General features: G+C 42.9%; 1 protein-coding gene across 4 annotated transcripts in view; it reads right to left on the bottom strand.

Moving 5' to 3' along the window:
- The window catches only part of LOC139571252 (adenosine kinase-like), a 276,125-nt gene that overhangs the window by 10,128 nt on the left and 238,436 nt on the right, over window positions 1-27,561 (bottom strand). For all 4 annotated transcript variants that reach the window (XM_071393931.1, XM_071393933.1, XM_071393934.1 and 1 more), the window contains one exon: window positions 12,433-12,547. In XM_071393931.1, the coding sequence (XP_071250032.1) occupies window positions 12,433-12,547 (115 nt within the window). The remainder of the gene's footprint in view (window positions 1-12,432; window positions 12,548-27,561) is intronic.

The raw sequence follows: 27,561 nt of genomic DNA, 5'->3' as shown, positions 1-27,561 counted from the left end.
CTAGATTGGCAGTGGCTTGCTCAGTGGCTAGATTGGCTGTGGCTGCTAAATAAAGAAGAGAAACTTACATAGCTAGCTCTAACTTGACACTAGACTAGGCACATTAGGCAGGTTTAGGCCATGTCCCCAATGGCACCCTATTCCCTATATAGTGGACTACTTTTGACCTGGGACTTGATTGATGGTAGGATGTGATGAAAGAGGCAGTTTATTACCCAAATGAAGGGCAGGGGAAAGAAAGATGACAATATCAAATTGTCTGACAATTATACCACAGGGGAAATGGATTCTCTTGATTTCTCCCTCTATCCTTAATCACTGTAAAATGGTTGAACGTGATGTGGAACATTGCAAGACTTCCGGGAAGCTGAAGTTTGGGGTTTGAGAAGTCAATGAGAGAAGCAAAAAAATGTTTCTGTAGTTCTCGAAATCTAAAGGCACAATCTAGATTCGAGCCAATGAGTAGTTTAACATGTTATTACTCCAACCTCGTGAAAGTGACAAACTGACACGTTTACATTTTCGTCCAAAAAAACGTTATATCAAAGGGCTGCCTTTGATTTGATTGCTTGAACATAGTTCGGCACGAGACGACCGTTAGACCTGATGACATGTTTCTAAGCATGAGCTTAGCTAGCCAACGTCGCCCTGACATGTCCTACAAGTGTGATCTGGGATTTCTGTTGGAGAAGCAGTTTCTGCCTATCTTCATACTGTACTGTCTTTGGTGACGTGCAGAGGGTGGCAAATGATGAAATTGCAAACAAAATGAGAGATCAAGTTTATTAGAGAGCCTCTTCGGGGAAACATCTTTAATTCTATTTTGCATCAACATTTATTTGGCTATGCACACGCACGCACACACGCACACGCACACCCACACACACACACACACACACACACAGAGTGTAATTAAACTACAGTTCCCTCCCTGCTAGTGCTACTGTACAGTTCACTCTACTCCCGTCCCACAGCAACTAACACATCACCACATTCCACTCCCTTAAGGAAAAAAACGCATTCATTTCACGTGATCACATGTGATTTAATGTGAAGTTAATGTGATTAACATTTGACAACATGTGAAGCAATATGTGAAACAATGATCTCATGTGAAATTAATGCTAAATAAATGTGACATGGGGATGCAACATTTCAACATTAGACACCATTAAATTACACGCAACAACATTTGAGCACTTGAAAGCCCAAAATAATTTACTTTAAAAGGCATAATTTACATTCATTCAATTAAACAGTCATGGTCCCCTGCAGGTTTTGTTTAGTTCCCACTTATTTCCAAAGACGTTTTTAGGACATTCTTAGAAAGTTGTGTCATGGTGCCCTGGAGGTTTTTGTCTAGTTGTGGTGAAAATATGGTAAATCTACAACCAATTACTGTATTTTTACAGCTAAATTAAGGTAATAATGTTAAAGGACAATACTGTATGCTGATTACTTAAGACTCAACCTCACTTGGGATTTGAACTCACAACCTTTATCTATGGACATATTGGAGATTGGCTATATATTTATTGCCATTCAGTCACAAGATCTTGTGATATTTCACATGTGAAAATGTGTTTTTGGAACACTTTGTGACATTTCACATGTTATCACTGTTTAGCTAAAGAATGACCCCACCTGGGATTTGAAATCAACCTCTGGGGTTTGAGGTATACTGACCTTTCCGCTGCGCCACAAAGTCTGTAGCATTTGCATACACATTCATTACCTATAATACATCTCTGCACTTAGCAAGAGTGTCATCTGCACTGCTATTTTAGTTATCAGTTATTCTGAATATTCTCTCATCATTGATTTGATTTACTTATTTCAGCAATTTGAGGATTTTCTGTATAGATATCTAATGTTGGTGTATAGTTGTCCAATGTTGGTTTAATATTATACATTAATCACTATATAAATATAATATTTTTTCTGTATTTTTTCTGTATTTTTAACGAAGCTGAGATTTACTTTGAAGTCCAAAGTGTAGGAATACAGGTGAAATCTGTTGTTGAGGTAGACATGATGGTGTAACAGGAAGATTAGAATACTGTGAACCAAGAGGCTGTGAGTTCAAATCCCAAGTAAGGACAAGTTATTTAAATAAACATACGTCATGTGTGTCAAATAAGTTGAAAACCCTATGTTCTTTGCAGGGCATTACCTGTGAAATCTCATGTAAAGATGTGTATACACATGTCAAAGATTATGCGGTTACATGTGAAACTTCATGCAAAATATCATCACGTGAAGTGTTAAAAAAACACATGGTTTCATGAGATTTCACATGGAAAAACTTAGAAATGTCACATGTGAAATCATATGATTTTCCACATGTGAAATCATGGTCTGACATTTATCATGTTTGCCTTTGTAGATGACATCGGTAACACATTGCTTTCATCCCGCCCGCATTCATCATGTATTTTATATAAAGCCACAGACTAAGGCACACAGCTCTGTCTTCATACAGGAGCAATGAGAGAACCAGGCAGGCATTATCCATCACTATGAAACACCTGCAACACAATGGATGGCTTCATTTTCTCTTGAAGCTTAGAGCGGAAAGCCTAGAGGATTCCACTACTGAAGAAGATACTATTCAAATGTTCACGAAAAGAAAAACAGGGAGCTACTTCCAATAACACTTGACTTCTTCTGAACAATGACAAATCCCCAAATTCCCTTATTAGCCCGATACAGTACAATGCCATTAGTCTGAAGTAAGAGAGTGATGTGCATACATTTACATTGTAACATTGCTTAACAATACCCCTTATGACATTTGATTTAATAATAATGTTGTCAATTTCCAAATAAGAAATATTAGCCTAATATTAACTCTATGATTAATTCAGCTTGCCGACAGATGGGGGAGGGGGTATTTGTTTAATCCTCTATATTTAAGAGCAGTCTGTAGCATTCCGATTATATCCTGTGTCTAGAGTAGTAGTGGTACTCTACTTGTGTTTCTCTTGCCTGCAGTCCACTGTGATAAGTGATACTATATGTTCCAGTCTTCACCTGAGGCCTTCTTTTCCCCACCTCCACGTGCACTTTGTGTGTGTTTCTGTGTGTGTGTAGTTGAGTGTGTATATATATACACAGTACCAGTCAAAAGTTTGGACACACCTACTCATTCAAGTGTTTTTCTATATTTACATTTTTTTCAACATTTTGGAATAATATTAAAGGCATCAACACTATGAAATAACACATATGGAATCATGTAGTAACCAAAGAAGTGTTAAATAAATCAAAATATATTTTATATTTGAGATTATTCAAAGGAGCCACCCTTTGCCTTGATGACAGCTTTACACACTCTTGACATTTTCTCAACTAGCTTCATGAGGTGGTCACCTGGAATGCATTTCAATTAACAGGTTTGCCTTGTTAAAAATTATTTTGTGGAATGTCCTTCTTAATGCGTTTGAACCAATCAGTTGTGTTGTGACAAGGTAGAGGTGGTGTACAGAAGATAGCCCTATTCGGTAAAAGACCAAGTCCATATTATGGCAAGCACAGCTAAAATAAATGACAGTCCATTATTACTCTAAGAGGTCAGTCAATGCGGAACCTTTTCAAGAACTTTGAAAGTTTCTTCAAGTGCAGTCGCAAAAACCATCAAGCGCTATGATGAAACTGGCTCTCATGAGGACCGCCATGGGAAAGGAAGAAACAGAGTTACCTCTGCTGCAGAGGATAAGTTCATTAGAGTTACCAGACTCAGAAATTGCAGCCCAAATAAATGCTTCACAGAGTTCAAGTAACAGACACATCTCAACATCAACTGTTCAGAGGAGACCACGTGAATCAGGCCTTCATGGTTGAATTGCTGCAAAGAAACCACTAGTAAAGAACACACGAGCAATGGACATTAGACCGGTGGAAATCTGTCAGTGATTTATTTAGAATTCAAGGCACACTTAACCAGCATACCTACCACAGAATTCTGCAGCGATACGCCATCCCATCTGGTTTGCGCTTAGTGGGACAAGGGTTGCAAAGGGTTGCAAACTTCCCGCTAAATTTCCGGAATTTTCCTGGACATTTTCCATGGGAAGTTAAGCCCTGGCTTTTTTTGTGAATTTTGCTTAAATTCATCAAAAAAGTTAGCTTATAACAGTGAACCTTTTTTGTGGGTTACACAATTCTAGGTCTTGTGGCATATTTTGGTTAAACTATCCCGAATTCAATGGAATTGCAACGCTCTGCATGCACAGTGCATGCACAGTGCATTCTTCCATCACATGTACAGCTGATTCTCAAGATCTTGCACACTAATGAGATGTGCAAGATCTTGAGCCCACATTACTATTGAGCCCACATTACTACACTGTCTGAGCCAAAGACTACATGCTTTCTGGTAAGTTTTGATTACAATACTGGGTGAGGTGAATATATTTTATATGACATACATGATTTTTTGTTAACTAGTAAATAGTAGCCTCCAGCAAAGTATGTTTAAATCATTTCTAACTTGTTAACAATTTCTGCTAGTTAGTTTTTGCAACCATGTTGAATTTAGCTTGCTTGAGCCTGCTAAGAAGTGTTAATTCACCTGTTTCCATACATGTTTCATTTGAAAACATTTATCTTACAAAGGAGTTGTTTAATCTAACTGCTTAACTATTTATCTGTACATGGAATTTAATGGGTTAATTAAATTTAAAAAAATCTCATCTTCACAGGAAAAAGCCATGGGCACTATCAAATCAAATCAAACCAAAGTTTATTTGTCACGTGCGCCGAATACAACAGCTGTAGACCTTACAGTGAAACGCTTACTTACAGGCTCTAACCAATAGTGCAAAAAAGGTGTTAGGTGAACAATAGGTAAGTAAAGAAATAAAAACAGTAGCGAGGCTATATATAGTAGCGAGTCTATTAAAGTAGCGAGGCTACATACAGACACTGGTTAGTCAGGCTGATTGAGGTAGTATGTACATGTAGATATGGTTAAAGTGACTATGCATATATGATGAACAGAGAGTAGCAGTAGTGTAAAAGAGGGGTTGGCGGGAGGTGGGACACAATGCAGATAGCCCGGTTAGCCAATGTGCGGGAGCACTCGTTGGTCGGGCCAATTGAGGTAGTATGTACATGTAGATATGGTTAAAGTGACTATGCATATATGATAAACAGAGAGTAGCAGCAGCGTAAAAGAGGGGTTGGGGGGGGCACACACTGCAAATAGTCCGGGTAGCCATTTGATTACCTGTTCAGGAGTCTTATGGCTTGGGGGTAAAAACTGTTGAGAAGCCTTTTTGTACTAGACTTGGCACTCCGGTACCGCTTGCCATGCGGTATTAGAGAGAACAGTCTATACTTGGTCTAAAGTGGAGGAGTCCTACCCTCACATCACACCCATTGGCTGTGCTGCTCATGCATTGAATCTGCTCCTCAAGGACATCATGGCACTGAAAACAATGGATACACTCTACAAGAGAGCCAAGGAAATGGTTAGGTATGTGAAGGGTCATCAAGTTATAGCAGCAATCTACCTCACCAAGCAAGGTCAGAAGAAATAGAGCACCACATTGAAGCTGGTGTTGTCATCATGTTTGACAGTCTCCTGGAGGGGAAGGAGTCTCTCCAAGAAATGGCCATATCAGTCTGCCGATATGGATAGCCCCATCAAGAGGATCCTCCTGGATGATTTGGGAGAGAGTGGTAAGAAGCCTGAAACTCCTGAAACCTATAGCAGTAGCCATTGCACGAAATGAGGGAGACAATGCCATCCAGACTGCTTGCAGATGTAAAAGAAGAAATCCGTACTGCCCTGCCCACTTCACTGTTGCTCCAAGCAGAGGAAACTGAAGTTCCGAAAAGTTCCAAAAAGTGTGATGACTTCTGTCTGAAGCCCATACATGCCGCAGTGCACATGTTGAACCCCAAGTATGCTGGCAAGAGCATCCTGTCTGGTGCAGAGATCAACAAGGCCTATGGTGTCAACACTACCGTGTCTCGCCACCTTGGCCTGGATGAGGGCAAGGTTCTTGGCAGTCTGGCGAAGTACACTTCCAAGCAAGAGCTTTGGGATGGAGATGCAATATGGCAGTCGTGCCAACATATCTCATCAGCCACCTGGTGGAAGGGACTTTGTAAATCTGAGGCTCTTTCCCCTGTTGCCTCCACCATACTCCAAATCCCACCAACATCAGCCGCCTGGTCTGATTATTGCTTCAAAGGTTTTCTTTTTCCAAGCTATACCAAGGGTGCTCTAGAAAACAAACAGCAGAGACCTGAGTACACCGTCCAACCTGGAACTGAGTGAGTAGTGTTTGGTCTGATGCTATTTTGAAAGCCAAGAAGAAAAAAATAATAAATAAAAATAAAGTACATTACAATGATATATTTTATTTTGTGGGGACTGAATGCTGAGTTAAGGCTCCCAGGCCAAATACAAATTCAATTAGCACGAATGTGTGATGTAAAAAGGTGTCGAGGCCTTTGGGCCCAACAAGTGGCAGGAGTCTTTGAAGCCTCCTCTGAAGCCTCCTCCTGCTGTTCAAAGACCATTCACTTCCATTTTCTACAAGAAATCTGCCTCCAGAAATAAAAGCTTCTCCCACGTGGGTGTGACACCTTCTCCCGTTACCTGCTGCTTGGATTCCACCTGGCAATCTGTTCACCGTCTGCCCTGGCCTGTCTCCCCCTGTCTGGTACAGGTACCCCCACCACACTCACCCCTCACTCCTGAGCTTTCGCTCGCCTCCAGCATTCAAGCACTGTAGGGGCAAGTGACTCTGAACTTACAATGGCTAGCCCCAAGTCGTTATATATACAAAAAGATATTGTGCATTTTGCTATTTTGCTATTTGCCTCATGACTCCTGCATACTTTGTTGACTACAAATGTTATTTACCCAACCGTGGGACAGACTATGTTTGTTCCCACACTCGGGACTCTGACAATCTATTAGTTACACAGACATTTGGCCTCCCATCCCATTCTAACCACCTCTCGCCGGCTTTGTATTCATGTTACCTTATGAAATTGCTGTACAATATGATCTTGTTGCCATCTGATGCACATTCAGATGTCAAAAATCAGCACTGCAGAGCTCTCCCAGTCCTATGCCGTGCCTTGGTTGTATTACTGTTGATGATATCTGGAAATGTACATGTACACCCTGGCCTATCTACTGTTGCTAGCCCCAATTCTGACTTGTGCTCTGATATCTGCTTCACCGATTTCTGCTTTCATAAAAGCCTGGGTTTTCTGCATGTTAACACTAGAAGCTTATTACCTAAAATGGATCAATTGAAAGTGTGGGTTCAAAGCTCCAATCCAGATGTGTTGGTCATTACTAAGACGTGGTTAAGGAAGAGTGTTTTGAATACTGATGTTAACCTTTCTGGTTATAACCTTGTTCGACAAGACAGATTTTCCAAAGGTGGGGGAGTGGCAATCTTTACCAAGGATCACCTTCAGTGCTCAGTTGTCTCCACCAAGTCTGTCCCCAAACAATTTCATTTGTTGGTTTTAAGCATTAAACTTTCAAATAGCTCTTTGCTGACTGTTGATGGGTGCTATCGTCCTTCATCAGCACCGGCCTGTACCCTACCTGTCTTAAGCTCTCTCTTGGCCCCTTACACTAAGTCTGAATTTGTCCTGCTAGGTGACCTAAACTGGGACATGCTTAAACCACCTGAACAAGTCCTAAAGCAATGGGACTCCCTAAATCCTTCTCAGATTATTACCAATCCCACAAGGTATGACTCCAAACACCCAGAAAAGGCTACTCTCCTCGATGTTATCCTCACAAATAATCCTGATAGGTATCAGTTTGGCATTTTCTGTAATGACCTTAGTGATCACTGTTTTACAGCCTGTGTTCATAATGGCTGCTCAGTGACATGACCTGTCCTGATTTGCCATAGACGTTTGCTAAAATTTTTTAATGAGCAAGCCTTCCTTCATGAACTGGTCTCTGTAAAATGGTATAGAATCAGCTTGATGCCTTCTGTCGAAGACAGAAGAATTGCATTTGGCGAAAGGCTCGGCATATGCATACTCAGGCTGACAGGCTATCGTTCAGGCAAATGAGAAAGAAGTGCACTCAGGCTATCCGGGAGGCCAAAGTTAGTTACTTAAAGGAGCAGTTCTCTCTCTGTGGGTCTAACCCCAAGAAGTTCTGGAAAACGGTTACAGACCTGGAGAATAAACCCTCCTCCTCACAGCTGCCCATGCCCCTTAATGTTGATGATGTGGTTGTTACTGACAAGAAGCACATCGCTGAGCTCTTTAATCACACTTCATTAAGTCAGAATTCCTATTTGACTCAGCCATGCCTCCTTGCCCGTCTAACATTTCCTCATCTCCCACCCATTCTAATGCGACTATCCCGATGCTTCTCCCTCTTTTTCCCCTGCCCCGCTACAAAGTTTATCCCTGCAGGCAGTCACTGAGTACGAGGTGCTAAAGGAGCTCCTTAAACATGATCAGATGGTTTAGACCCTTTCTTCTTTAAGGTTGCTGCCCCTATCCTCGCCAAGCCTATCTACAACCTTTTTAACCTGTGTCTCCTTTCTGGGGAGGTTCCCATTGCTTAGAAGGCAGCCACGGTTCGTCCTTTATTTAAAGGGGGAGATCAAGCTAACTGTTATAGGCCTATTTCTATTTTGCCCTGTTTATCAAAAGTGTTGGAAAAACTTGTCAATAATCAACTGACTGTCTTTCTTGATGTCTATAGTATTCTCTCAAGTATGCAATCTGGTTCCGCTCAGGTTATGGATGTGTCACTGCAACCTTAAAGGTCCTCAATAATGTCACCATTGCCCTTGATTCTAAGTAAAATTGTGCTGCTATTTTTATTTTGGCCAAAACTTGGCCAAAGCTTTTGATACAGTAGACCATTCCATTCTTGTGGGCCGGCTTAGGAGTATTGGTGTCTCTAGCGACTGGAACGAGCTGCAACAAACACTGAAACTGGACAGTTTTATCTCTTCAGTCAAAGACTCAATCATGGACACTCTTATTGACTGTTGTGGCTGCTTTGTGTGATGTATTGTTGTCTCTACCTTCTTGCCCTTTGTGCTGTTGTCTGTGCCCAATAATGTTTGTACCATGTTGTGTTGCTACCATGTTGTTGTTATGTTGTGTTGCTACCATGCTGTGTTGTCATGTGTTGCTGCCTTGCTATGTTGTTGTCTTAGGTCTCTCTTTATGTAGTGTTGTGTTGTCTCTCTTGTCGTGATGTGTGTTTTGTCCTATAATTATATTGTCTTTTTTACATTGTTTTTTTTATCCCAGGCCCCCGTCCCCGCAGGAGGCCGTTTGCCTTTTGGTAGGCCGTCATTGTAAATAAGAATTTGTTCTTAACTGACTTGCCTAGTTAAATAAAGGTTAAATTAAAAATAAAAGGTAAAAGGTTTATGTTTCTTTCTCCATATGATATGGTAAATATATCCAATGCAAAAAAACATCTACATTTAAATGGTTTTAATATTAATTTGCATATATTTCAGTTAATTCCCATATAGTCCCGTTAATTGAAAAATTCCACCTCTGAATAGTTCCCAAAATGTGCAACCCTAAGTGGGACTAGCATTTGTTTTTCAATAGGACAATGACCCAACACACCTCCAGGCTGTGTAAGGGCTATTTGACCAAGGAGGAGAGTGATGCATCAGATGAACTGGCTTCCACAATCACCCGACTTCAACCCAATTGAGATGGTTTGGGCTGAGTTGGGCCGCAGAGTGAAGGAAAAGCAGCCAATAAGTGCTCAACATATGTGGGAACTCCTTCAAGACTGTTAGAAAGTATTCCAGGTGAAGCTGGTTGAGAGAATGCCAAGAGTGTGCAAAGCTGTCAACAAGGCAAAGGGTGACTACTTTGAAGAATCTAAAATAAAAAACATATTTTGATTTGTTTAACAATTTTTTGGTTACTACATGATTCCATATATGTTATTTCATAGTTTTGATGTCGTCACTACTAAAAAGAAAGAAAAACCGTTGAATAAGTAGGTGTGTCCAAATATTTGACTGGTACTGTATGTCTCCTGTGCACGTCGTCTCAGTAGTCTGAACTGCAAGGGCAACGAGGAAAGACACCCCGTGGCTCCCAACAAAGGCAAAGGCTCCCAGCTGTAATCAGAAACCATCATCTCTCTCCACATAGCTTTACCCCTGGCAGGATTGCAACCGCAAGCCCTGCTCTGATACGATGATATCATCGTAAAATTTTTTTTTTTTTACCCCCCTTCTCCCCAATTTCTTGATATCCAATTGTGATCCAATAACGATTTTTTTCTCATCGCAGCAACTCCCAAACGGGCTCAGGAAAGGCGAAGGGTCCTCCAAAACATGACCCACCAAGCCTCGCTGCTTCTTAACACATGCTCGCTTAACCCGGAAGCCAGCCACACCAATGTGTCGGAGGAAACACCGTTCAACTGACAACTGTAGTCAGCTTGCAGGCGTCCGGCCCCCACAATGAGTCGCTAGAGCACCATGAGCCAAGGAAAGCCCCTCAGCCAAACCCTCCCCTAACTTGGACAACGCTGGGCCAATTGTGCACCACTCTATGGGACTTATGGTCACAGCCAACTGTGACACAGCCTGGGATCGAACACCAGACTCTATTGACGCCTCTATTGACGCCACTGCAATGCAGTGTCTTAGACCGCTGCGCCACTCGGGAGGCGACACCATCCTTTTAATGTTCCCTAACACAGCTAACAAATATGCCAGGATAGCAGTTTTATTCTACTGTAGCCTAATGGCGAAAAAAGGAAAGAGGTGTGAAAAAGAAAGAGTTAACACTTTTAAAACACTAAGTAGAGTATCGCAATATTATTTTTTATGATATTATATAGATTCTATGACTGCAAGTATTCATTTTGTTTAAATGTTTTTGCCAGGTACTTAATGTTAGCTAGCACTTGTCGGCTGTACCTTCACCAAAACTTTGGTATTTCTCCTCCTACAGCTTGGCCACAATTTTCTTTTTAAATGGTGAGCCAACATGTTTTCAGCACTTTTATTTCCATGACTGATCAAAACTCATTTTTATTATGTCTCTCTGTTGTCCTACAGCAGACATATAGTGAGCAATATGTTTGGAACATTGAATCGTAATACATATAGAATCGTAATAAATTGGGTACACCCATCTAGTACTGGGTCAGTCCCCTCTGCCTCCATAACAGCCTGAATTCTTTGGGGCATGGAAACATTGCTGAATAATAAATCAGGGGACCTAACGTGTGCCAGGAAAACCTTCCCCACAACATTACACCACAGACACCAGCCTGTACCGTTGACACCAGGCAGGATAGGGCCTGTTTGTGGCCCTGATGTTCGCTTGCATGATTCTTGCCATTCTCCTTCGACCTCTCATCTACAAGCTGTTTTCACCCACAGGACTGCCGCTGACCTGATGTTTTTCATTTGTCGCACCATTTTTGGTAAACCCTAGACACTGTCGTGCGTGAAAATCCCAGGAGGCCGGACGTTTCTGAGACACTAGAACCGCCGCGCCTGGCACCGACGATAATACCACGCTCAAAGTCGCTTAGGTCACTTAGCCCATTCTAACGTTCAATTGAACAGTAACTGAATGTCACCAAATGCCTGCTTTATGTAACAAGCCACAGCCACATGACACACTGTCTGTTGGTGTGAACCATTTTCATGAACAGGGTGGTGTACCTAATAAACTGGCCACCGAGTGTAGAAACGCAATACATAAAGTATTGGCACCCAAGTATCGTGATCATATTGTATCGTGAGGTCCCTGGCAATTCTCAGCCCTACTAAGGACTGTTCTGGAATCTGCCCAAAAACACAAAATAAAATTCTACTTTCCAAATCAATGCCTGTTCCATGCTCTCCTTCAACCGCTCTTAAACTATGATTGTCAGAAGAGCTTATCACAAAGAATGAGTCCCAAATGGCACCATATTCCTTATATAGTGCACTACTTTTGACCAGAGCCTGCTCAAAAGTAGTGCACTATATCAGGAATATGGTGCCATTTGGGACATCCAATCCTATTCTCAGAAAATGTAACATTCAATATTCATTGTCAAGCTAAACATAAAAGTAAATATTGTTGCCGCCCTGAAGCGACTCCCTTGGCATTGTTTCAGTGAACAGCAGTCATCTATCAATATGTATTTAAGGCAATACTCTGAAATTGTGCGAGATGCCTTACATGGACCATTCAAGCACACAAGATCACGATGGTCGTACGAGGCTATAAGTTCTCTACAATAATGGAGAGAATGGAGCGCGAAAAAAAAGAATTAGTTAGGATCATTGTGAGATGATTATAACTGATTAGGCATTATAAAGGGGTCATACATGCTCATGACAAGTTTTACAATGTGTTATAACTGCATAATAACGCATTATACCTGTTGGCTTTAAGTACCTAGATTTATTTTAGGAAAAGCTGTTTGCCTACCGATAGTGGCCACAGTATCGTCCTTGCCCTGAGTGAAGACCACCACTCGCTGTCTCTTCTTGTTGACCTTCGGCAGGCTCTGGGCCCTCCTGGCAATCTCTGCAATGTCATCCGTCTGTGGAGAAATTATATGATTGGGTTGAAATAGCAAGAACCTGCTACATTAACCAAATGAACACACCACACAGCCTTACTGTGGTGTCCATAATGGCGCTGCAGGGAATAGCGTATGTTTTACGGGCTCCTGACCAACTGTGCCATTTTCAAATCAAACTGTATTTGTCACATGCGTCGAGTACAACAGGTGTAAACCTTATCGTGAAATGCTTACTTACAAGCCCTTAACCAACAATGCAGTTAATAAATATTTACTAAATAAACTAAAGTAAAAAAATAAAAGAGCAACAATAAAATAACAGTAACGGGGCAATATACAGGGGGTACCGGTACCGAGTCAATGTGCGGGAGTACAGGTTAGTCAAGGTAATTGAGGTAATATGTACAGTACCAGTCAAAAGTTTGGACACACCTAATCATTAATGGGTTTTTCTTTATTATCACTATTGTAAAAACACATATGGAATCATGTAGTAACCAAAAAAGTGTTAAACAAATCAAAACATATTTTATATTTGAGATTCTTCAAAGGAGCCACCCTTTGCCTTGATGACAGCTTTACACACTCTTGGCATTCTCTCAACCAGCTTCATGAGGCAGTCACCTGGAATGCATTTCAATTAACAGGTGTGCCTTGTTAAAAGTTAATTTGTGGAATTCCTTTCCTTCTTAATGTGTTTGAGCCAGTCAATTGTGTTGTGACAATGTAGGGGTGGTATACAGAAGATAGCCCTATTTGGTAAAAGACCAAGTCCATATTATGGCAAGAACAGTTGCCATAAGCAAAGAGAAACGACAGTACAACATTAGGGCTCCCGAGTGGCGCAGCTGTCTAAGGCACTGCATCTCAGTGCGAGAGGCGTCACTACAGATCCTGGTTTGATTCCAACTGGCTGTGATTGGGAGTCCCATAGGGCGGTGCACAATTGGCCCAGGGTCGTCCAGGTTAGGGTTTGGCCGGGGTAGGCCGTCATTGTAAATAAGAATGTGTTCTAAACTGTCTTTCTCAGTTAAATAAATAAAAATACTTTTTAGACATGAAGGTCAGTTGCAAAAACCATCAAGCGCTATGATGAAACTGACCCCTGCTTGAGAGAATGCCAAGAGTGTACAAAGCTGTCATCAAGGCAAAGGGGGGCTACTTTAAAGAATCTCAAATTTAAAATATATTTTGATTTGTTTAACCTTTTCATACGTGAGTTGTTTTATGCTCGCTGCCTGCTAATTATATTTAGGCTATGTTTCAACTTGTGAATTTAAAATAATTTTCTAACAAGTTGTATTTTCTAACAACAGTTTAAATTGAGGTGTGTTCTTTCTCCTCATTAATTCACATAGAAGTAGCCCATTTCAGCGTTGCAGACAATTTATGTTTGAGGCTTTACTGAGCCGTACAAACTTCTCTCTTCGAGAAGAGCCCAAGCACTTCACCAATGTTTGCGCAGACCAAGTATTTGCGCAGTCTTGCACGAATTGGAACATTTTCTGGCTGGCGCTCTCGTTGCCTTCCTTGTTGTTTTCCTTACAAATAATAAATTTAGACATGTGTGCGTTCCTATAAAAGTAAGTTCCTTATTTTCTGTATATCGTGTTGTCGTTTCTACTGTAGGCGCATATGTATGTATGTAACATAATGTATTTACAGTTTTATTCACGTTTTCAAGTTCTGGTTACAAATAATGCATTCCGATTATTGCATATATTGTAATGGACACCTATGATGTGTGTAAAATAACTTGTTGAATGTTGTACTGATTATAATAAGCTAATGCTAAGCTATTTGCCAGCTATGTATGGCACCATGTTTGTTGACATTATACAATGCATTCTGGGTGACATTATACAATGCATTCTGTCAGACCAAAGATGTTATAATGAGGTGAAGGAATGGTTCACTCATCTTTCAGGTAAACTTCCAGGAGTGAATGAAGGAAAGTGAATGATCATAGACGACACACCCCCTTCAATATGCATAGTATAAACAGACCAAACTCATCTTGTCTCCTCTTATTATCTTGGTTGATGTGAAGAAGAAAAAAAACATGGCGGCGGGCACAAACTACCCATCGATTACTTTCGATTTCTATTAAGTGTTTTACTCAATTATTTCGATCAATTGTGAGCTCACCCGTGATGTGATTAATTATAATTAGTAATTGCTATTAGCTAATTCATATTGTAGTTTCTGTCACTCGAGAGTTATAAAAATATGAGACCTCTTGTGTTATGTCAATCTTTCCTCAGTTTGCGCTAGGACAAATGTAGCCTACATTTTCCGGTTTGGATGTTTGTGTTATGCTGTAGCTACTTATGTGAATGTCTGAACATTGCATCCAAAAATAAACTGGTCACATTCTGGACATAACTTTGTAAGGACTGTGTTTGTGCAAAATGTTTGTGTAAAAACAGTATGGCCAGCTCAAATGCTGATTGTTGCGTCAATCGAAACTGGACACTTTAAATCACACCGGTTTGAGCATACGTTGCAGGGACCACTGTAGAATGATCACACCCGTTTGTTGGTACGTGTGAAAAGGTTAACACTTTTTTGGTTATTACATGATTCCATATGTGTTATTTCAGAGTTTTGATGTCTTCACTATTATTCTACAATGTAGAAAATAGTAAAATAAAGAAAAAGCCTGAAATGAGTAGGTGTGTCCAAACTTTTGACTGGTACTGTACATTTACCTAAATTACCTCGTACCCCTGCACATTGACTCGGTACTGCTACCCTGTGTATACAGCTAAGTTAATGTTACTCACTGAGTATTTATTCCTTGTGTTATTTTTCTATTATTTCTCTTTTTCTCTGCATTGTTGGGAAGGGCCTGTAAGCGAGCATTTCACTGTCTACTCAAATCAAATTGTATTGGCCACATACACATGGTAAGCAGATGTTATTGCGAGTGTAGCGAAATGCTTATGCTTCTAGATCAGACAGATATTACCTGTTTGATACTGCTGCACTAACAATTCCACAACAAATCCTAATATCTAACAAATTCCACAACAAAACCTTAATACACACAATCTAGTAAAGGAATGGGATAAGAATATCTAAGTATAAAAAATATGGATGAGCAGTGACAGAATGGCTAAGATGCAATAGATAGTAAAGAAGAGATAGTGAAGGATACAGTATACATTATATACATCTGAGATGAGTAATGCGAGATATGTAAACATTCTTAAAGTGGCATTATTAAAGTGACTAGTGTTCAATTTATTAAAGTGGCCAATGATATCAAGTCTGTAGGTAGGCAGCCACCTCTCTGTGCTAGTGGTGGCTGTTTAACAACCTGATGGCTTTTAGAAAGAAGCTGTTTTTCAATCTCTCTGACCCAGCTTTGATGCACCTGTACTGACCTCGCCTTCTGGATGGAAGTGGGGTGAACAGGCAGTGACTCGGGTTGTTATTGTCCTTGATGATCTTTTTTCCTTCCTGTGACATCGGATGTTGTAAATGTCCTGGAGGGCAGGTAGTTTGCCCCCGGTGATGCGTTGTGCAGACCGCACCACCCTCTGGAGAGCCTTGGGGTTGTGGGCGGTGCAATTGCTGTACCATGCGGCGATACAGCCCGACAGGATGCTCTCACTTGTGCACCTGTACAAGTTTGTGAGTGTTTTCAGTAACAAGCCACATTTTTTCAGCCTCCTGAGGTTGAAGAGGCACTGTTTGTGCCTTCTTCACCACTCTGTATGCGTGGACCATTTCAGTTTGTCGGTGATATGAACACAGAGGAACTGAAAACTTTCCACCTTCTCCACTGCTGTCCCATCAATGTGGATAGGGGGGTGCTCCCTTTGCTGTTTCCTGAAGTCCACGATCATCTCTTTTGTTTTTCTGACATTGAGTGAGAGGTTCTTTTCCTGACACCACACTCTGAGGGCCCTCACCTCTTACTTATTGGCTGTATCGTTGTTGTTGGTAATTAAGCTGTTGTGTCGTCTGCAAACTTGATGATTGAGTTGGAGGCGTGCATGGCCATGCAGTCGTGGGTGAACAGGGAGAACAGGGGGGGGGCTGAGAACGCACCCTTGTGGGGCCCCAGTGTTGAGGATCAGCGGAGTGGAGATGTTTCCTACCTTCACCACTTGGGGGCGGCCCGTCAGGAAGTCCAGGACCCAGGTGCAGAGAGCAGGGTCGAGACCCAGGGTCTCAAACTTAATGATGAGCTTGGAGGGTACTATGGTGTTGAATGCTGAGCTGTAGTCAATGAACAGCATTCTTACAGTGCAGTGTGATGTTGATTGCATCGTCTGTGGACCTATTGGGGTGGTAAGCAAATTGAAGTGAGTCTAGGGTGACAGGTAGGGTGGAGGTGATATGATCCTTGACTAGCATCTCAAAGCACTTCATGATGACAGAAGTGAATGCTACGGGGCGATAGTCATTTTTAGTTCAGTTACCTTAGCTTTCTTGGGAACAGGAACAATGGTGGCCATCTTGAAGCATGTGGGGACAGCGGACTGGGATAGGGATTGATTGAATATGTCCATAAACACACCAGCCAGCTGGTCTGTGCTTGCTCTGAGGACGCGGCTAGGGATGCCGTCTGGGCCAGCAGCCCTGCAAGGGTTAGCACGTTTAAATGCTTTACTCAAGTCAGCAACTGAGGAGAGCCCACAGTCATTGGCAGCGGGCCGCGTCGGTGGATCTGTATTGTCCTCAAAGTGCGCAAAGAAGTTGTTTAATTTCTCTGGAAGCAAGACGCCAATGTCCGCGAAGGGGCTGGTTTTCTTTTTGTAATCCGTGATTGTCTGTAGACCCTGTCACACATTTGAAGTCGGAAGGTTACATACACCTTAGCCAAATACATTTAAACTCAGTTTTTCTCAATTCCTAACATTTAATCCTAGTAAGAATTCCCTGTTTTAGGTCAGTTAGGATCACCACCTTATTTTAAGAATGTAAAATTTCAGAATAATAGTAGAGAGAATTATTTATTTCAGCTTTTATTTCTTTCATCACCATCCCAGTGGGGCAGAAGTTCACATACACTCAATTAGTATTTGGTAGCATTGCCTTTAAATTGTTTAACTTGAGTCAAACGTTTTGGGTAGCCTCCCACAAGCTTCCCACAATAAGTTGGGTGAATTTTGGCCCATTCCTCCTGACAGAGCTGCTGTAACTGACAAAATGAACACACACAATTTCTATAGGATTGAGGTCAGGGCTTTGTGATGGCCACTCCAATACCTTGACTTTGTTGTCCTTAAGCCGTTTTGCCACAACTTTGGAACTATGCTTGGGGTCATTGTCCATTTGGAAGACCCATTTGCAACCAAGATTTAACTTCCTGACTGATGTCTTGAGATGTTGCTTCAATATATCCACATCATTTTCCTGCTTCATGATGCCATCTATTTTGTGAAGTACACCAGTCCCTCCTGCAGCAAAGCACCCCCACAACATGATGCTGCCACCCCCGTGCTTCACGGTTGGGATGGTGTTCTTCGACTTGCAAACCTCCCCCTTTTTCCTCCAAACATAACGATGGTCATAATATATTTTTGATTCATCAGACCAGAGGACATTTCTCCAAAAAGTATGATCTTTGTCCCCATGTGCAGTTGCAAACCGTAGTCTGGCTTTTTTATGGCGGTTTTGGAGCAGTGGCTTCTTCCTTGCTGAGCTGCCTTTCAGGTTATGTCGATATAGGACTCGTTTTACTGTGGATATAGATACTTTTGTGCCTGTTTCCTCCATCATCTTCACAAGGTCCTTTGCTGTTGTTCTGGGATTGACTTGCACTTTTCGCACCAAAGTACGTTCATCTCTAGGAGACAGAACGCGTCTCCTTCCTGAGCGGTATGACGTCTGCGTGGTCCCATGGTGTTTATACCATTGTTTGTACAGATGAACGTGGTACCTTCAGGCGTTTGTAAATTGCTCCCAAGGATGAACCAGACTTGTGGAGGTCTACACTTTTTTTTCTGAGGTCTTGGCTGATTTCTTTTGATTTTCCCATGATGTCAAGCAAAGAGGCACTGAGTTTGAAGGTAGGCCTTGAAATACATCCACAGGTACACATCCATTTGACTCAAATGATGTCAATTAGCCTATCAGAAGCTTCTAAAGACATGACATCCTTTTCTGGAATTTTTCTAGCTGTTTAAAGGCACAGTCAACTTAGTGTATGTAGACTTCTGACCCACTGGAATTGTGATACATTGAATTATAAGTGAAATAATCTGTCTGTAAACAATTGTCGGAAAAATGACTTGTGTCATGCACAAAGTAGATGTCCTAACCGACTTGCCAAAACGATAGTTTGTTAACAAGAAATTTGTGGAGTGGTTGAAAAAACTGTTTTAATGACTCCAATCTAAGTGTATGTAAACTTCCGACTTCAACTGCGCGTCTCGTGTTTGAGCTGTTGAATTGCGACTCCACTTTGTCTCTATACTGACACTTTGCTTGTTTGATTGCCTTACGCAGGGAATAACTACACTGTTTGTATTTGGTCATATTTCCAGTCGCCTTGCCAAGATTAAATGCAGTGGTACTTGCTTTCTGCTTTGTGCAAATGCTGCCATCCATCCACAGTTTCTGGTTAGGGAAGGTTTGAATAGTTACAGTGGGTACAACATCTCCTATACACTCCTTATAAACTGGCTCACCGAGTCAGCGTATACATCAATGTTATTATCTGAGGCTACCAGGAACATATCCCCGTCTATGTGATCGAAGCAATCTTGAAGTGTGGAATCCTATTGGTCAGACCAGCAGTGGATAGACCTAAGCACGGGCGCTTCTTGTTTTAGTCTCTGCCTATAGGAGGGGAGCAACAAGATGGAGTCATGGTCAGATTTGCCAAAAGGAGGGCGGGGAGGGCCTTGTATGCACTGCGGAAGTTAGAGTATAAATGGTGGAGCGTGTTACTCGCTCGTGTACAGCAATCGATATTCTGATAGAATTTAGGTAGCCTTGTACTCAAATTAGCTTCGTTAAAATCGCCAGCTACAATAAATGCCTCAGGATATATGGTTTCCAGTTTGAAAGTACAGTGAAGTTCCTTGATGGCCGTCTTGGTATCCGCTTGCAGGGGGATATGCACGGCTGTGACGATAACCGAGGAGAGTTCTCTTGGGAGATAAACGGTCGGTATTTGTGAGAAATTCTAGGTCAGCTGAACAAAAGGACTTGAGTTCCTGTATGTTGATACAATTACACCATGAGTCGTTAATCATGAAACATACTCCCCCCTCTTCTTCTTACCGGAGAGATGTTTATTCCAGTCGGCGTGATGCACAGAAAATCCCTTTGGCTGTATAGACTCCGACAGCATGTCCCCAGCTAGCCATGTTTCGGTGAAACATTGTATGTTACAATCCCGGATATCTCTTTGGAAAGCAACTCTTGCCCAGATTTCGTCGACTTTGTTAACTAGGGACTGGACATTAGCGAGTAATATACTCGGGAGTGGTGGGTGGTGCGCGCGCATTCGAAGCCTCACTAGAAGACCGCTCCAGCACCCTCTCCTCTGGCGGTGTTGTTTTGGTCTCTGGAATCAGTTCAAATGCCCTGGGAGGTGCAGAAAAAGGATCCGCTTTGGGAAGTCGTATTCCTGGTCGTAGTGCTGGTTGTGCTGGTAAGTTGACGTCTCTCTGATGTTCAATAGTTCTTTCCGGTTGTATGTAATAACACAATGTTTTCTGGGCTAACAATGTAATAAATAATACATAAAAACAAAATACTGCACAGTTTCCTAAGGAATAGAAGCAAAGCTGCCATCTCTATCGGCACCATCTTGTAGTGATTATGTTTTGTTTCCTGTTGTTTACGAGGCATGTGACAAATTTTATTTGATTTATTGCCTGCTAAGGAGCCATTTCAGTCAATGAGGGTTCACAAAAGTGATTGAGAGAGGTCAGTGTTTCCTATCTCGGCTGGGCTGAGGGGATAAAAAAAAAAAAAAAATATTTCACCTTTATTTAACCAGGTAGGCTAGTTGAGAACAAGTTCTCATTTGCAACTGCGACCTGGCCAAGATAAAGCATAGCAGTGTGAACAGACAACACAGAGTTACACATGGAGTAAACAATAAACAAGTCAATAACATGGTAGAAAAAAAGAGAATCTATATACAATGTGTGCAAACGGCATGAGGTAGGCAATAAATCGAATAATTACAATTTAGCAGATTAACACTGGAGTGATAAATCATCAGATGATCATGTGCAAGAAGAGATACTGGTGTGCAAAAGAGCAGAAAAGTAAATAAATAAAAGCAGTATGGGGGGTGAGGTAGGTAAATTGGGTGGGTAGTTTACAGATGGACTATGTACAGCTGCAGCGATCGGTTAGCTGCTCGGATAGCAGATTTTTAAAGTTGTTGAGGGAGATAAAAGTCTCCAACTTCAGAGATTTTTGCAATTCGTTCCAGTCGCAGGCAGCAGAGAACTGGAAGGAAAGGCGTCCAAATGAGGTTTTGGCTTTAGGGATGATCAGTGAGATACACCTGCTGGAGCGCGTGCTGCGGGTGGGTGTAGCCATCGTGACCAGTGAACTGAGATAAGGCGGCACTTTACCTAGCATAGCCTTGTAGATGACCTGGAGCCAGTGGGTCTGACGACGAACATGTAGCGAGGGCCAGCCGACTAGGGCATACAGGTCGCAGTGGTGGGTCGTATAAGGTGCTTTAGTAACAAAACGAATGGCACTGTGATAAACTGCATCCAGTTTGCTGAGTAGAGTATTGGAAGCTATTTTGTAGATGACATCGCCGAAGTCGAGGATCGGTAGGATAGTCAGTTTTACTAGGGTAAGTTTGGCGGCGTGAGTGAAGGAGGCTTTGTTGCGGAATAGAAAGCCGATTCCTGATTTGATTTTGGATTGGAGATGTTTGATATGAGTCTGGAAGGAGAGTTTGCAGTCTAGCCAGACACCTAGGTACTTATAGATGTCCACATATTCTAGGTCGGAACCGTCCAGGGTGGTGATGCTAGTCGGGCGTGCGGGTGCAGGCAGCGAACGGTTGAAAAGCATGCATTTGGTTTTACTAGCGTTTAAGAGCAGTTGGAGGCCACGGAAGGAGTGTTGTATGGCATTGAAGCTCGTTTGGAGGTTAGATAGCACAGTGTCCAAGGAAGGGCCGGAAGTATATAGAATGGTGTCGTCTGCGTAGAGGTGGATCAGGGAATCGCCCGCAGCAAGAGCAACATCATTGATGTATACAGAGAAAAGAGTCGGCCCGAGAATTGAACCCTGTGGTACCCCCATAGAGACTGCCAGAGGACCGGACAACATGCCCTCCGATTTGACACACTGAACTCTGTCTGCAAAGTAGTTGGTGAACCAGGCAAGGCAGTCATTAGAAAAACCGAGGCTACTGAGTCTGCCGATAAGAATATGGTGATTGACAGAGTCGAAAGCCTTGGCCAGGTCGATGAAGACGGCTGCACAGTAATGTCTTTTATCGATGGCGGTTATGATATCGTTTAGTACCTTGAGCGTGGCTGAGGTGCACCCGTGACCGGCTCGGAAACCGGATTGCACAGCGGAGAAGGTACGGTGGGATTCGAGATGGTCAGTGATCTGTTTGTTGACTTGGCTTTCGAAGACCTTAGATAGGCAGGGCAGGATGGATATAGGTCTGTAACAGTTTGGGTCCAGGGTGTCTCCCCCTTTGAAGAGGGGGATGACCGCGGCAGCTTTCCAATCCTTGGGGATCTCAGATGATGCGAAGGAGAGGTTGAACAGGCTGGTAATAGGGGGTGCGACAATGGCGGCGGACAGTTTCAGAAATAGGGGGTCCAGATTGTCAAGCCCAGCTGATTTGTATGGGTCCAGGTTTTCCAGCTCTTTCAGAACATCTGCTATCTGGATATGGGTAAAGGAGAAGCTGGGGAGGCTTGGGCGAGTAGCAGCGGGGGGGGGGCGGGGCTGTTGGCCAAGGTTGGAGTCGCCAGGAGGAAGGCATGGCCAGCCATTGAGAAATGTTTGTTGAAGTTTTCGATTATCACGGACTTATCAGTGGTCACCGTGTTACCTAGCCTCAGTGCAGTGGGCAGCTGGGAGGAGGTGCTCTTGTTTTCCATGGACTTTACAGTATCCCAGAACTTTTTGGAGTTAGAGCTACAGGATGCAAATTTCTGCTTGAAAAAGCTGGCCTTTGCTTTCCTGACTGACTGCGTGTATTGGTTCCTGACTTCCCTGAACAGTTGCATATCGCGGGGGCTCTTCGATGCTATTGCAGTTCGCCACAGGATGTTTTTGTGCTGGTCGAGGGCAGTCAGGTCTGGAGTGAACCAAGGGCTATATCTGTTCTTGGTTCTGCATTTTTTGAACGGAGCATGCTTGTCTAATATGGTGAGGAAGTAACTTTTAAAGAATGACCAGGCATCCTCAACTGACGGGATGAGGTCAATATCCTTCCAGGGTACCCGGGCCAGGTCGATTAGAAAGGCCTGCTCGCAGAAGTGTTTTAGGGAGCGTTTGACAGTGATGAGGGGGGGTCGTTTGACCGCGGACCCGTGGCGGATACAGGCAATGAGGCAGTGATCGCTGAGATCTTGATTGAAGACAGCAGAGGTGTATTTGGAGGGCAGGTTGGTCAGGATAATGTCTATTAGGGTGCCCATGTTTACGGATTTAGGGTTGTACCTGGTGGGTTCCTTGATGATTTGTGTGAGATTGAGGGCATCAAGCTTGGATTGTAGGACTGCCGGGGTGTTAAGCATATCCCAGTTTAGGTCACCTAACAGAACAAACTCTGAAGCTAGATGGGGAGCGATCAATTCACAGATGGTGTCCAGGGCACAGCTGGGAGCTGAGGGGGGTCGGTAGCAGGCGGCAACAGTGAGAGACTTATTTCTGGAGAGATTAATTTTTAAAATTAGAAGTTCGAACTGTTTGGGCATAGACCTGGAAAGTATGACAGAACTTTGCAGGCTATCTCTGCAGTAGATTGCAACTCCTCCCCCTTTGGCAGTTCTATCTTGACGGAAAGTGTTATAGTTGGGTATGGAAATCCCAGAATTTTTGGTGGCCTTCCTAAGCCAGGATTCGGACACGGCAAGGACATCAGGGTTGGCAGAGTGTGCTAAAGCGGTGAGTAAGGCAAACTTAGGGAGGAGGCTTCTGATGTTGACATGCATGAGGCCAAGGCTTTTTCGATCACAGAGGTCAACAAATGAGGGTGACTGGGGACATGCAGGGCCTGGGTTTACCTCCACATCACCCGAGGAACAGAGGAGTAGTAGGATGAGGGTGCGGCTAAAGGCTATCAAAACTGGTCGCCTAGAGCGTTGGGGACAAAGAATAAAAGGAGCAGATTTATGGGCGTGGTAGAATAGATTCTGGGCATAATGTGCAGACAGGGGTATGGTGGGGCACGGGTACAGCGGAGGCAAGCCCAGGCACTGGGTGATGATAAGAGAGGTTGTATCTCTGGACATGCTGGTCTCAATGGGTGAGGTCACCGCATGTGTGGGGGGTGGGACAAAGGAGGTATCAGAGGTACGGAGAGTGGAACTACGGGGTCCATTGCAAACCAAAACAATGATAATGATAACTAGCCTGAACAACAGTATGCAAGGCATATTGATATTTGAGAGAGACATACAATAAGGCATAAAGTGATTGCAGGTCTTGATTGGGAGAGCTAGCTAAAACAACAGGTAAGATAACAGCAGCAATAACAGGGTGCTAGTCTAACACAGCAACAACAGGTAAAAATGGCGACGACTAGGCAGAGAGGGTCGGATGAACTACACACAGATCCTGAGTTAAAGCACAGAGCCGACAGATAAAACACAAATAAACAGAATGGAGTACCGTGAATTAATGGACAGTCAAGCAGGCATCAGCTATGTAGCCAAGTGATCATAGTGTCCAGGGGGCAGCCGTAGATGGAGCAGGGAGGCCTCCACTAAGCTAGCACGCGGCGTTTAAAGTTAGTAGCCCGGGGGGTGGTCTGCTCAGACGGAGGGGGTCTGCTCAGACGGAGGCCGGTTGAGGGCACAGCGGGTGGGGTATACGTCTGCAGACCAGACGTGGTCGTGTCGACAGAGAATCCAAGCCGGATGGCGATGGCGAAAGAGAGGTTGTGAATTGTAGAATTGTGTTTGCTAACTGGTGCTAGCTTCGTGGCAGTGGCGCTAGCTGCGCTAGCTGCAAGCTAGCTGTGAGGATCAGAAGTAGTGGCTCAGGGATTACGGCAGGAATCCGGCGTTGTTGTCGAGAGACAGTCCGATGCTGGTAAATTGGTGAGTAATATCCAGGCTAATAACAGGGCTGGTGTCTGTGCAGAAGGTAAAAGCTGCTAGCAGCGGCAAAAAATGGCTAAATTAGCTTGTAGCTGATTTAGACCAGTTGTGATGGATTGGCAGGGCTCTGTGTCGGCAAAAAAAGGTCCAGGCCAATTGGCAAAATATGTATTGTAGCACAAGAATTAGCCGGAGGACCTCTTCGGCTAGCCGGGAGATTGGCCTAGCTCGAGGCTAGCTCAAGGCTAACTGTTGCTTGCTTCGGGACAGAGACGTTAGCCAGGAGTAGCCACTCAGATTGCAGCTAGCTATCTGATCCGGTGTAAAGGTCCAGAGCTTGCGGTAGTAATCTGGAGATTTGGTAGAGAAAAAGCAGTCCGATATTCTCTGGGTTGATATCGCGCTGTGCAGACTGGCATGTATTGACCAAGCTGAGGCTGGCTGGTGTCCGAGTTAACGGTAAAGACCACTAGCAGTGACTAACTGATAACTAGCTAGTAGTTAGTTAGCTGGCTAGCTTCTGATGGGGGTTCCGGTTCTAAAGTATAAAAATAGCAGATCCGTACCACATTGGGTGTTGGGGGTTGCAGGAGAGTATATTCAGTCCGTAGATGGAAAGTGAGATTAAAATATAAACGGAAAAAACGAGGAAAACGATTATTTACACGGGACAAGACAAAACACACGTCCGACTGCTACGCCATCTTGGAACATGATGATGATTACACGGGATCAAGTGATAATTAAAAGAGATAAAGAGATCAATATTACTGGGTTAAAAACGCTCATTGTTTTGTAGAAATGTGAAAAAAACTAAGTATATAGGGCTGAACTGCATCCATTATCAGATGCAGTAATCAACAATTCTATATGGGACGATGAAACTAGGATATAGGATAGCCTATAGTGTGGCTGAAGATTTGCTGTTGTTAGACAAAGCTACGTGAATGAATAAAGGGGACATGGCTAGGTGGTGTTATACATGTAGTCATATATTATTCTCCTCCTGAAGCAGGCCCTGTCTGCATCCAAATGACACTCTATTCCCTACATAGTACACTACTTTTGACCAGAGCCCTATGGGGAATAGGATGCCATTTGGGATGCAGAACATCTCTTGACAGCATGTGCACAGACTGGATATCTTGGGGCCTGGAGACTAACACAACTCTCCAGTGAGCCTCCCTTTGATCATCACAGTGATAAAAACCCACCCCTGTCATGGCTGCTTTACTATTAACTTATCATGATGTACTATGAGCAGGTGGAATGTCTCTATCAGTAGCTCACAGTAGGGTGGACCATGAACGACGCTGCTGTTTTATCATTGGGTTCCAGTGGCTCAGTGGGTTGGGCTTTAGAGAATGGTGGATTGTGGGTTCGATTCTCACATGGCCACATCTACTCTCAATGTTGACAGTTCTGTAAGTCACCTTGGATTCAAAACGTCTACTAAATGACCATATAACATTACATTATAATTGTTAAGTATTTTATTATCATATTATTAGTAGAATTTATACAACAATAAGTCTCTTCTCAGGCAATTCTAGCAGTATAGTGTTTTCCTACAATGAGGAACGTTTAGAGCAACCAAATAAAGCCAAGCAGGAAGTAATCAGAGTGATACGGCTCTTATCCAATACCACCAGCCAGCTATACTGCCTCCCTTCCTCACTCCAGCCGATGAGCTTTAGCACCTCTAAATGCTTCCCGAAGCTCCGTTAATCAGTCTAAAGAGGTTCGCCGAGACATTGGGCAGAGGAAAAATGGGAGTAACACTCCAAGTAAGTGCTAATGGAGAGGTTAATACAGAGGCTGTTAACAGGCAACAGCAAAGAAGCAATTTGTCACTGTGACTAACTCAACCGAACCACAAGCCAGCCACTCCAATGACTCCAGACACCAAATGCAAAAATCTCCACGGGAGTAACACACAGCCCGGGTGTGTAACCCTTTAAGGTTTATGAGAGGTTTACAAAAAGAGTTTAAGTCTGTTTAGGAAAACAGGGGTTTAGGGGTCTATTATAGGGGTTGGGGGTGGTAGGGTAACTATTATGGTAGTTGAGGAATGCAAAACACACACACAATGAACACAATATGTTACTACACCTGTTTGTGTAGCCGACTTACCTGGCAACAACTTCCTATGGCAACAACACAATATGGAAAACAGATCATATTCAATTCAACATGAGTGCATTTAGAAAATGTTAAGGAGACATTTTGCATCGTCAATTTGGATTATTGTACTGCTGACAAATGCAAACGTGTGAATGATTAATTGTGCAGTAATTGATCGGATCCAAATCAACAGCATCTGCACTTTAGTGGGTTATGATGATCTGAGGCACATTTCTCTGAAGTAGTTTTTTTAAAACCACATAATATGACAGCTTTATCAGGATGTTACATTCCTGCGTCTGTATCAAAGCCACTGAAAAATGTATCTTCCTCAATACAGAGAGGTTGTTTGTGAGGCAGGGTTGCATCCTAAAGAGCACCCTAATCCCTATGTAGTGCACTACTTTTGACCAGTAGTGCACTTTATAGCAAATAGGGTGCTATTTGGGATGCAACGAGTGCCCAGGAAAGATTTCATTATTGCTGGTCTACAGATACCTCATCTCATCTCTGGCCATTTAAAGGAAACAGATGACAATCAGAACGACTGCTAAGTGTGTTTTCAGGTGTGCTGATGGCTTTTTGAAGAGAGAGAAACATAACCTAGTCTTTTAATGAATAAATATTAAATAGTAATTGGCATGGCTACAATGTATATTTCAGACGAGCAGA

The sequence above is a fragment of the Salvelinus alpinus genome, chromosome 3, assembly GCF_045679555.1.
Source record: "Salvelinus alpinus chromosome 3, SLU_Salpinus.1, whole genome shotgun sequence".
NCBI classification, from domain to species: domain Eukaryota; kingdom Metazoa; phylum Chordata; class Actinopteri; order Salmoniformes; family Salmonidae; genus Salvelinus; species Salvelinus alpinus.
This window is presented reverse-complemented; position numbering and strand designations above follow the sequence as displayed.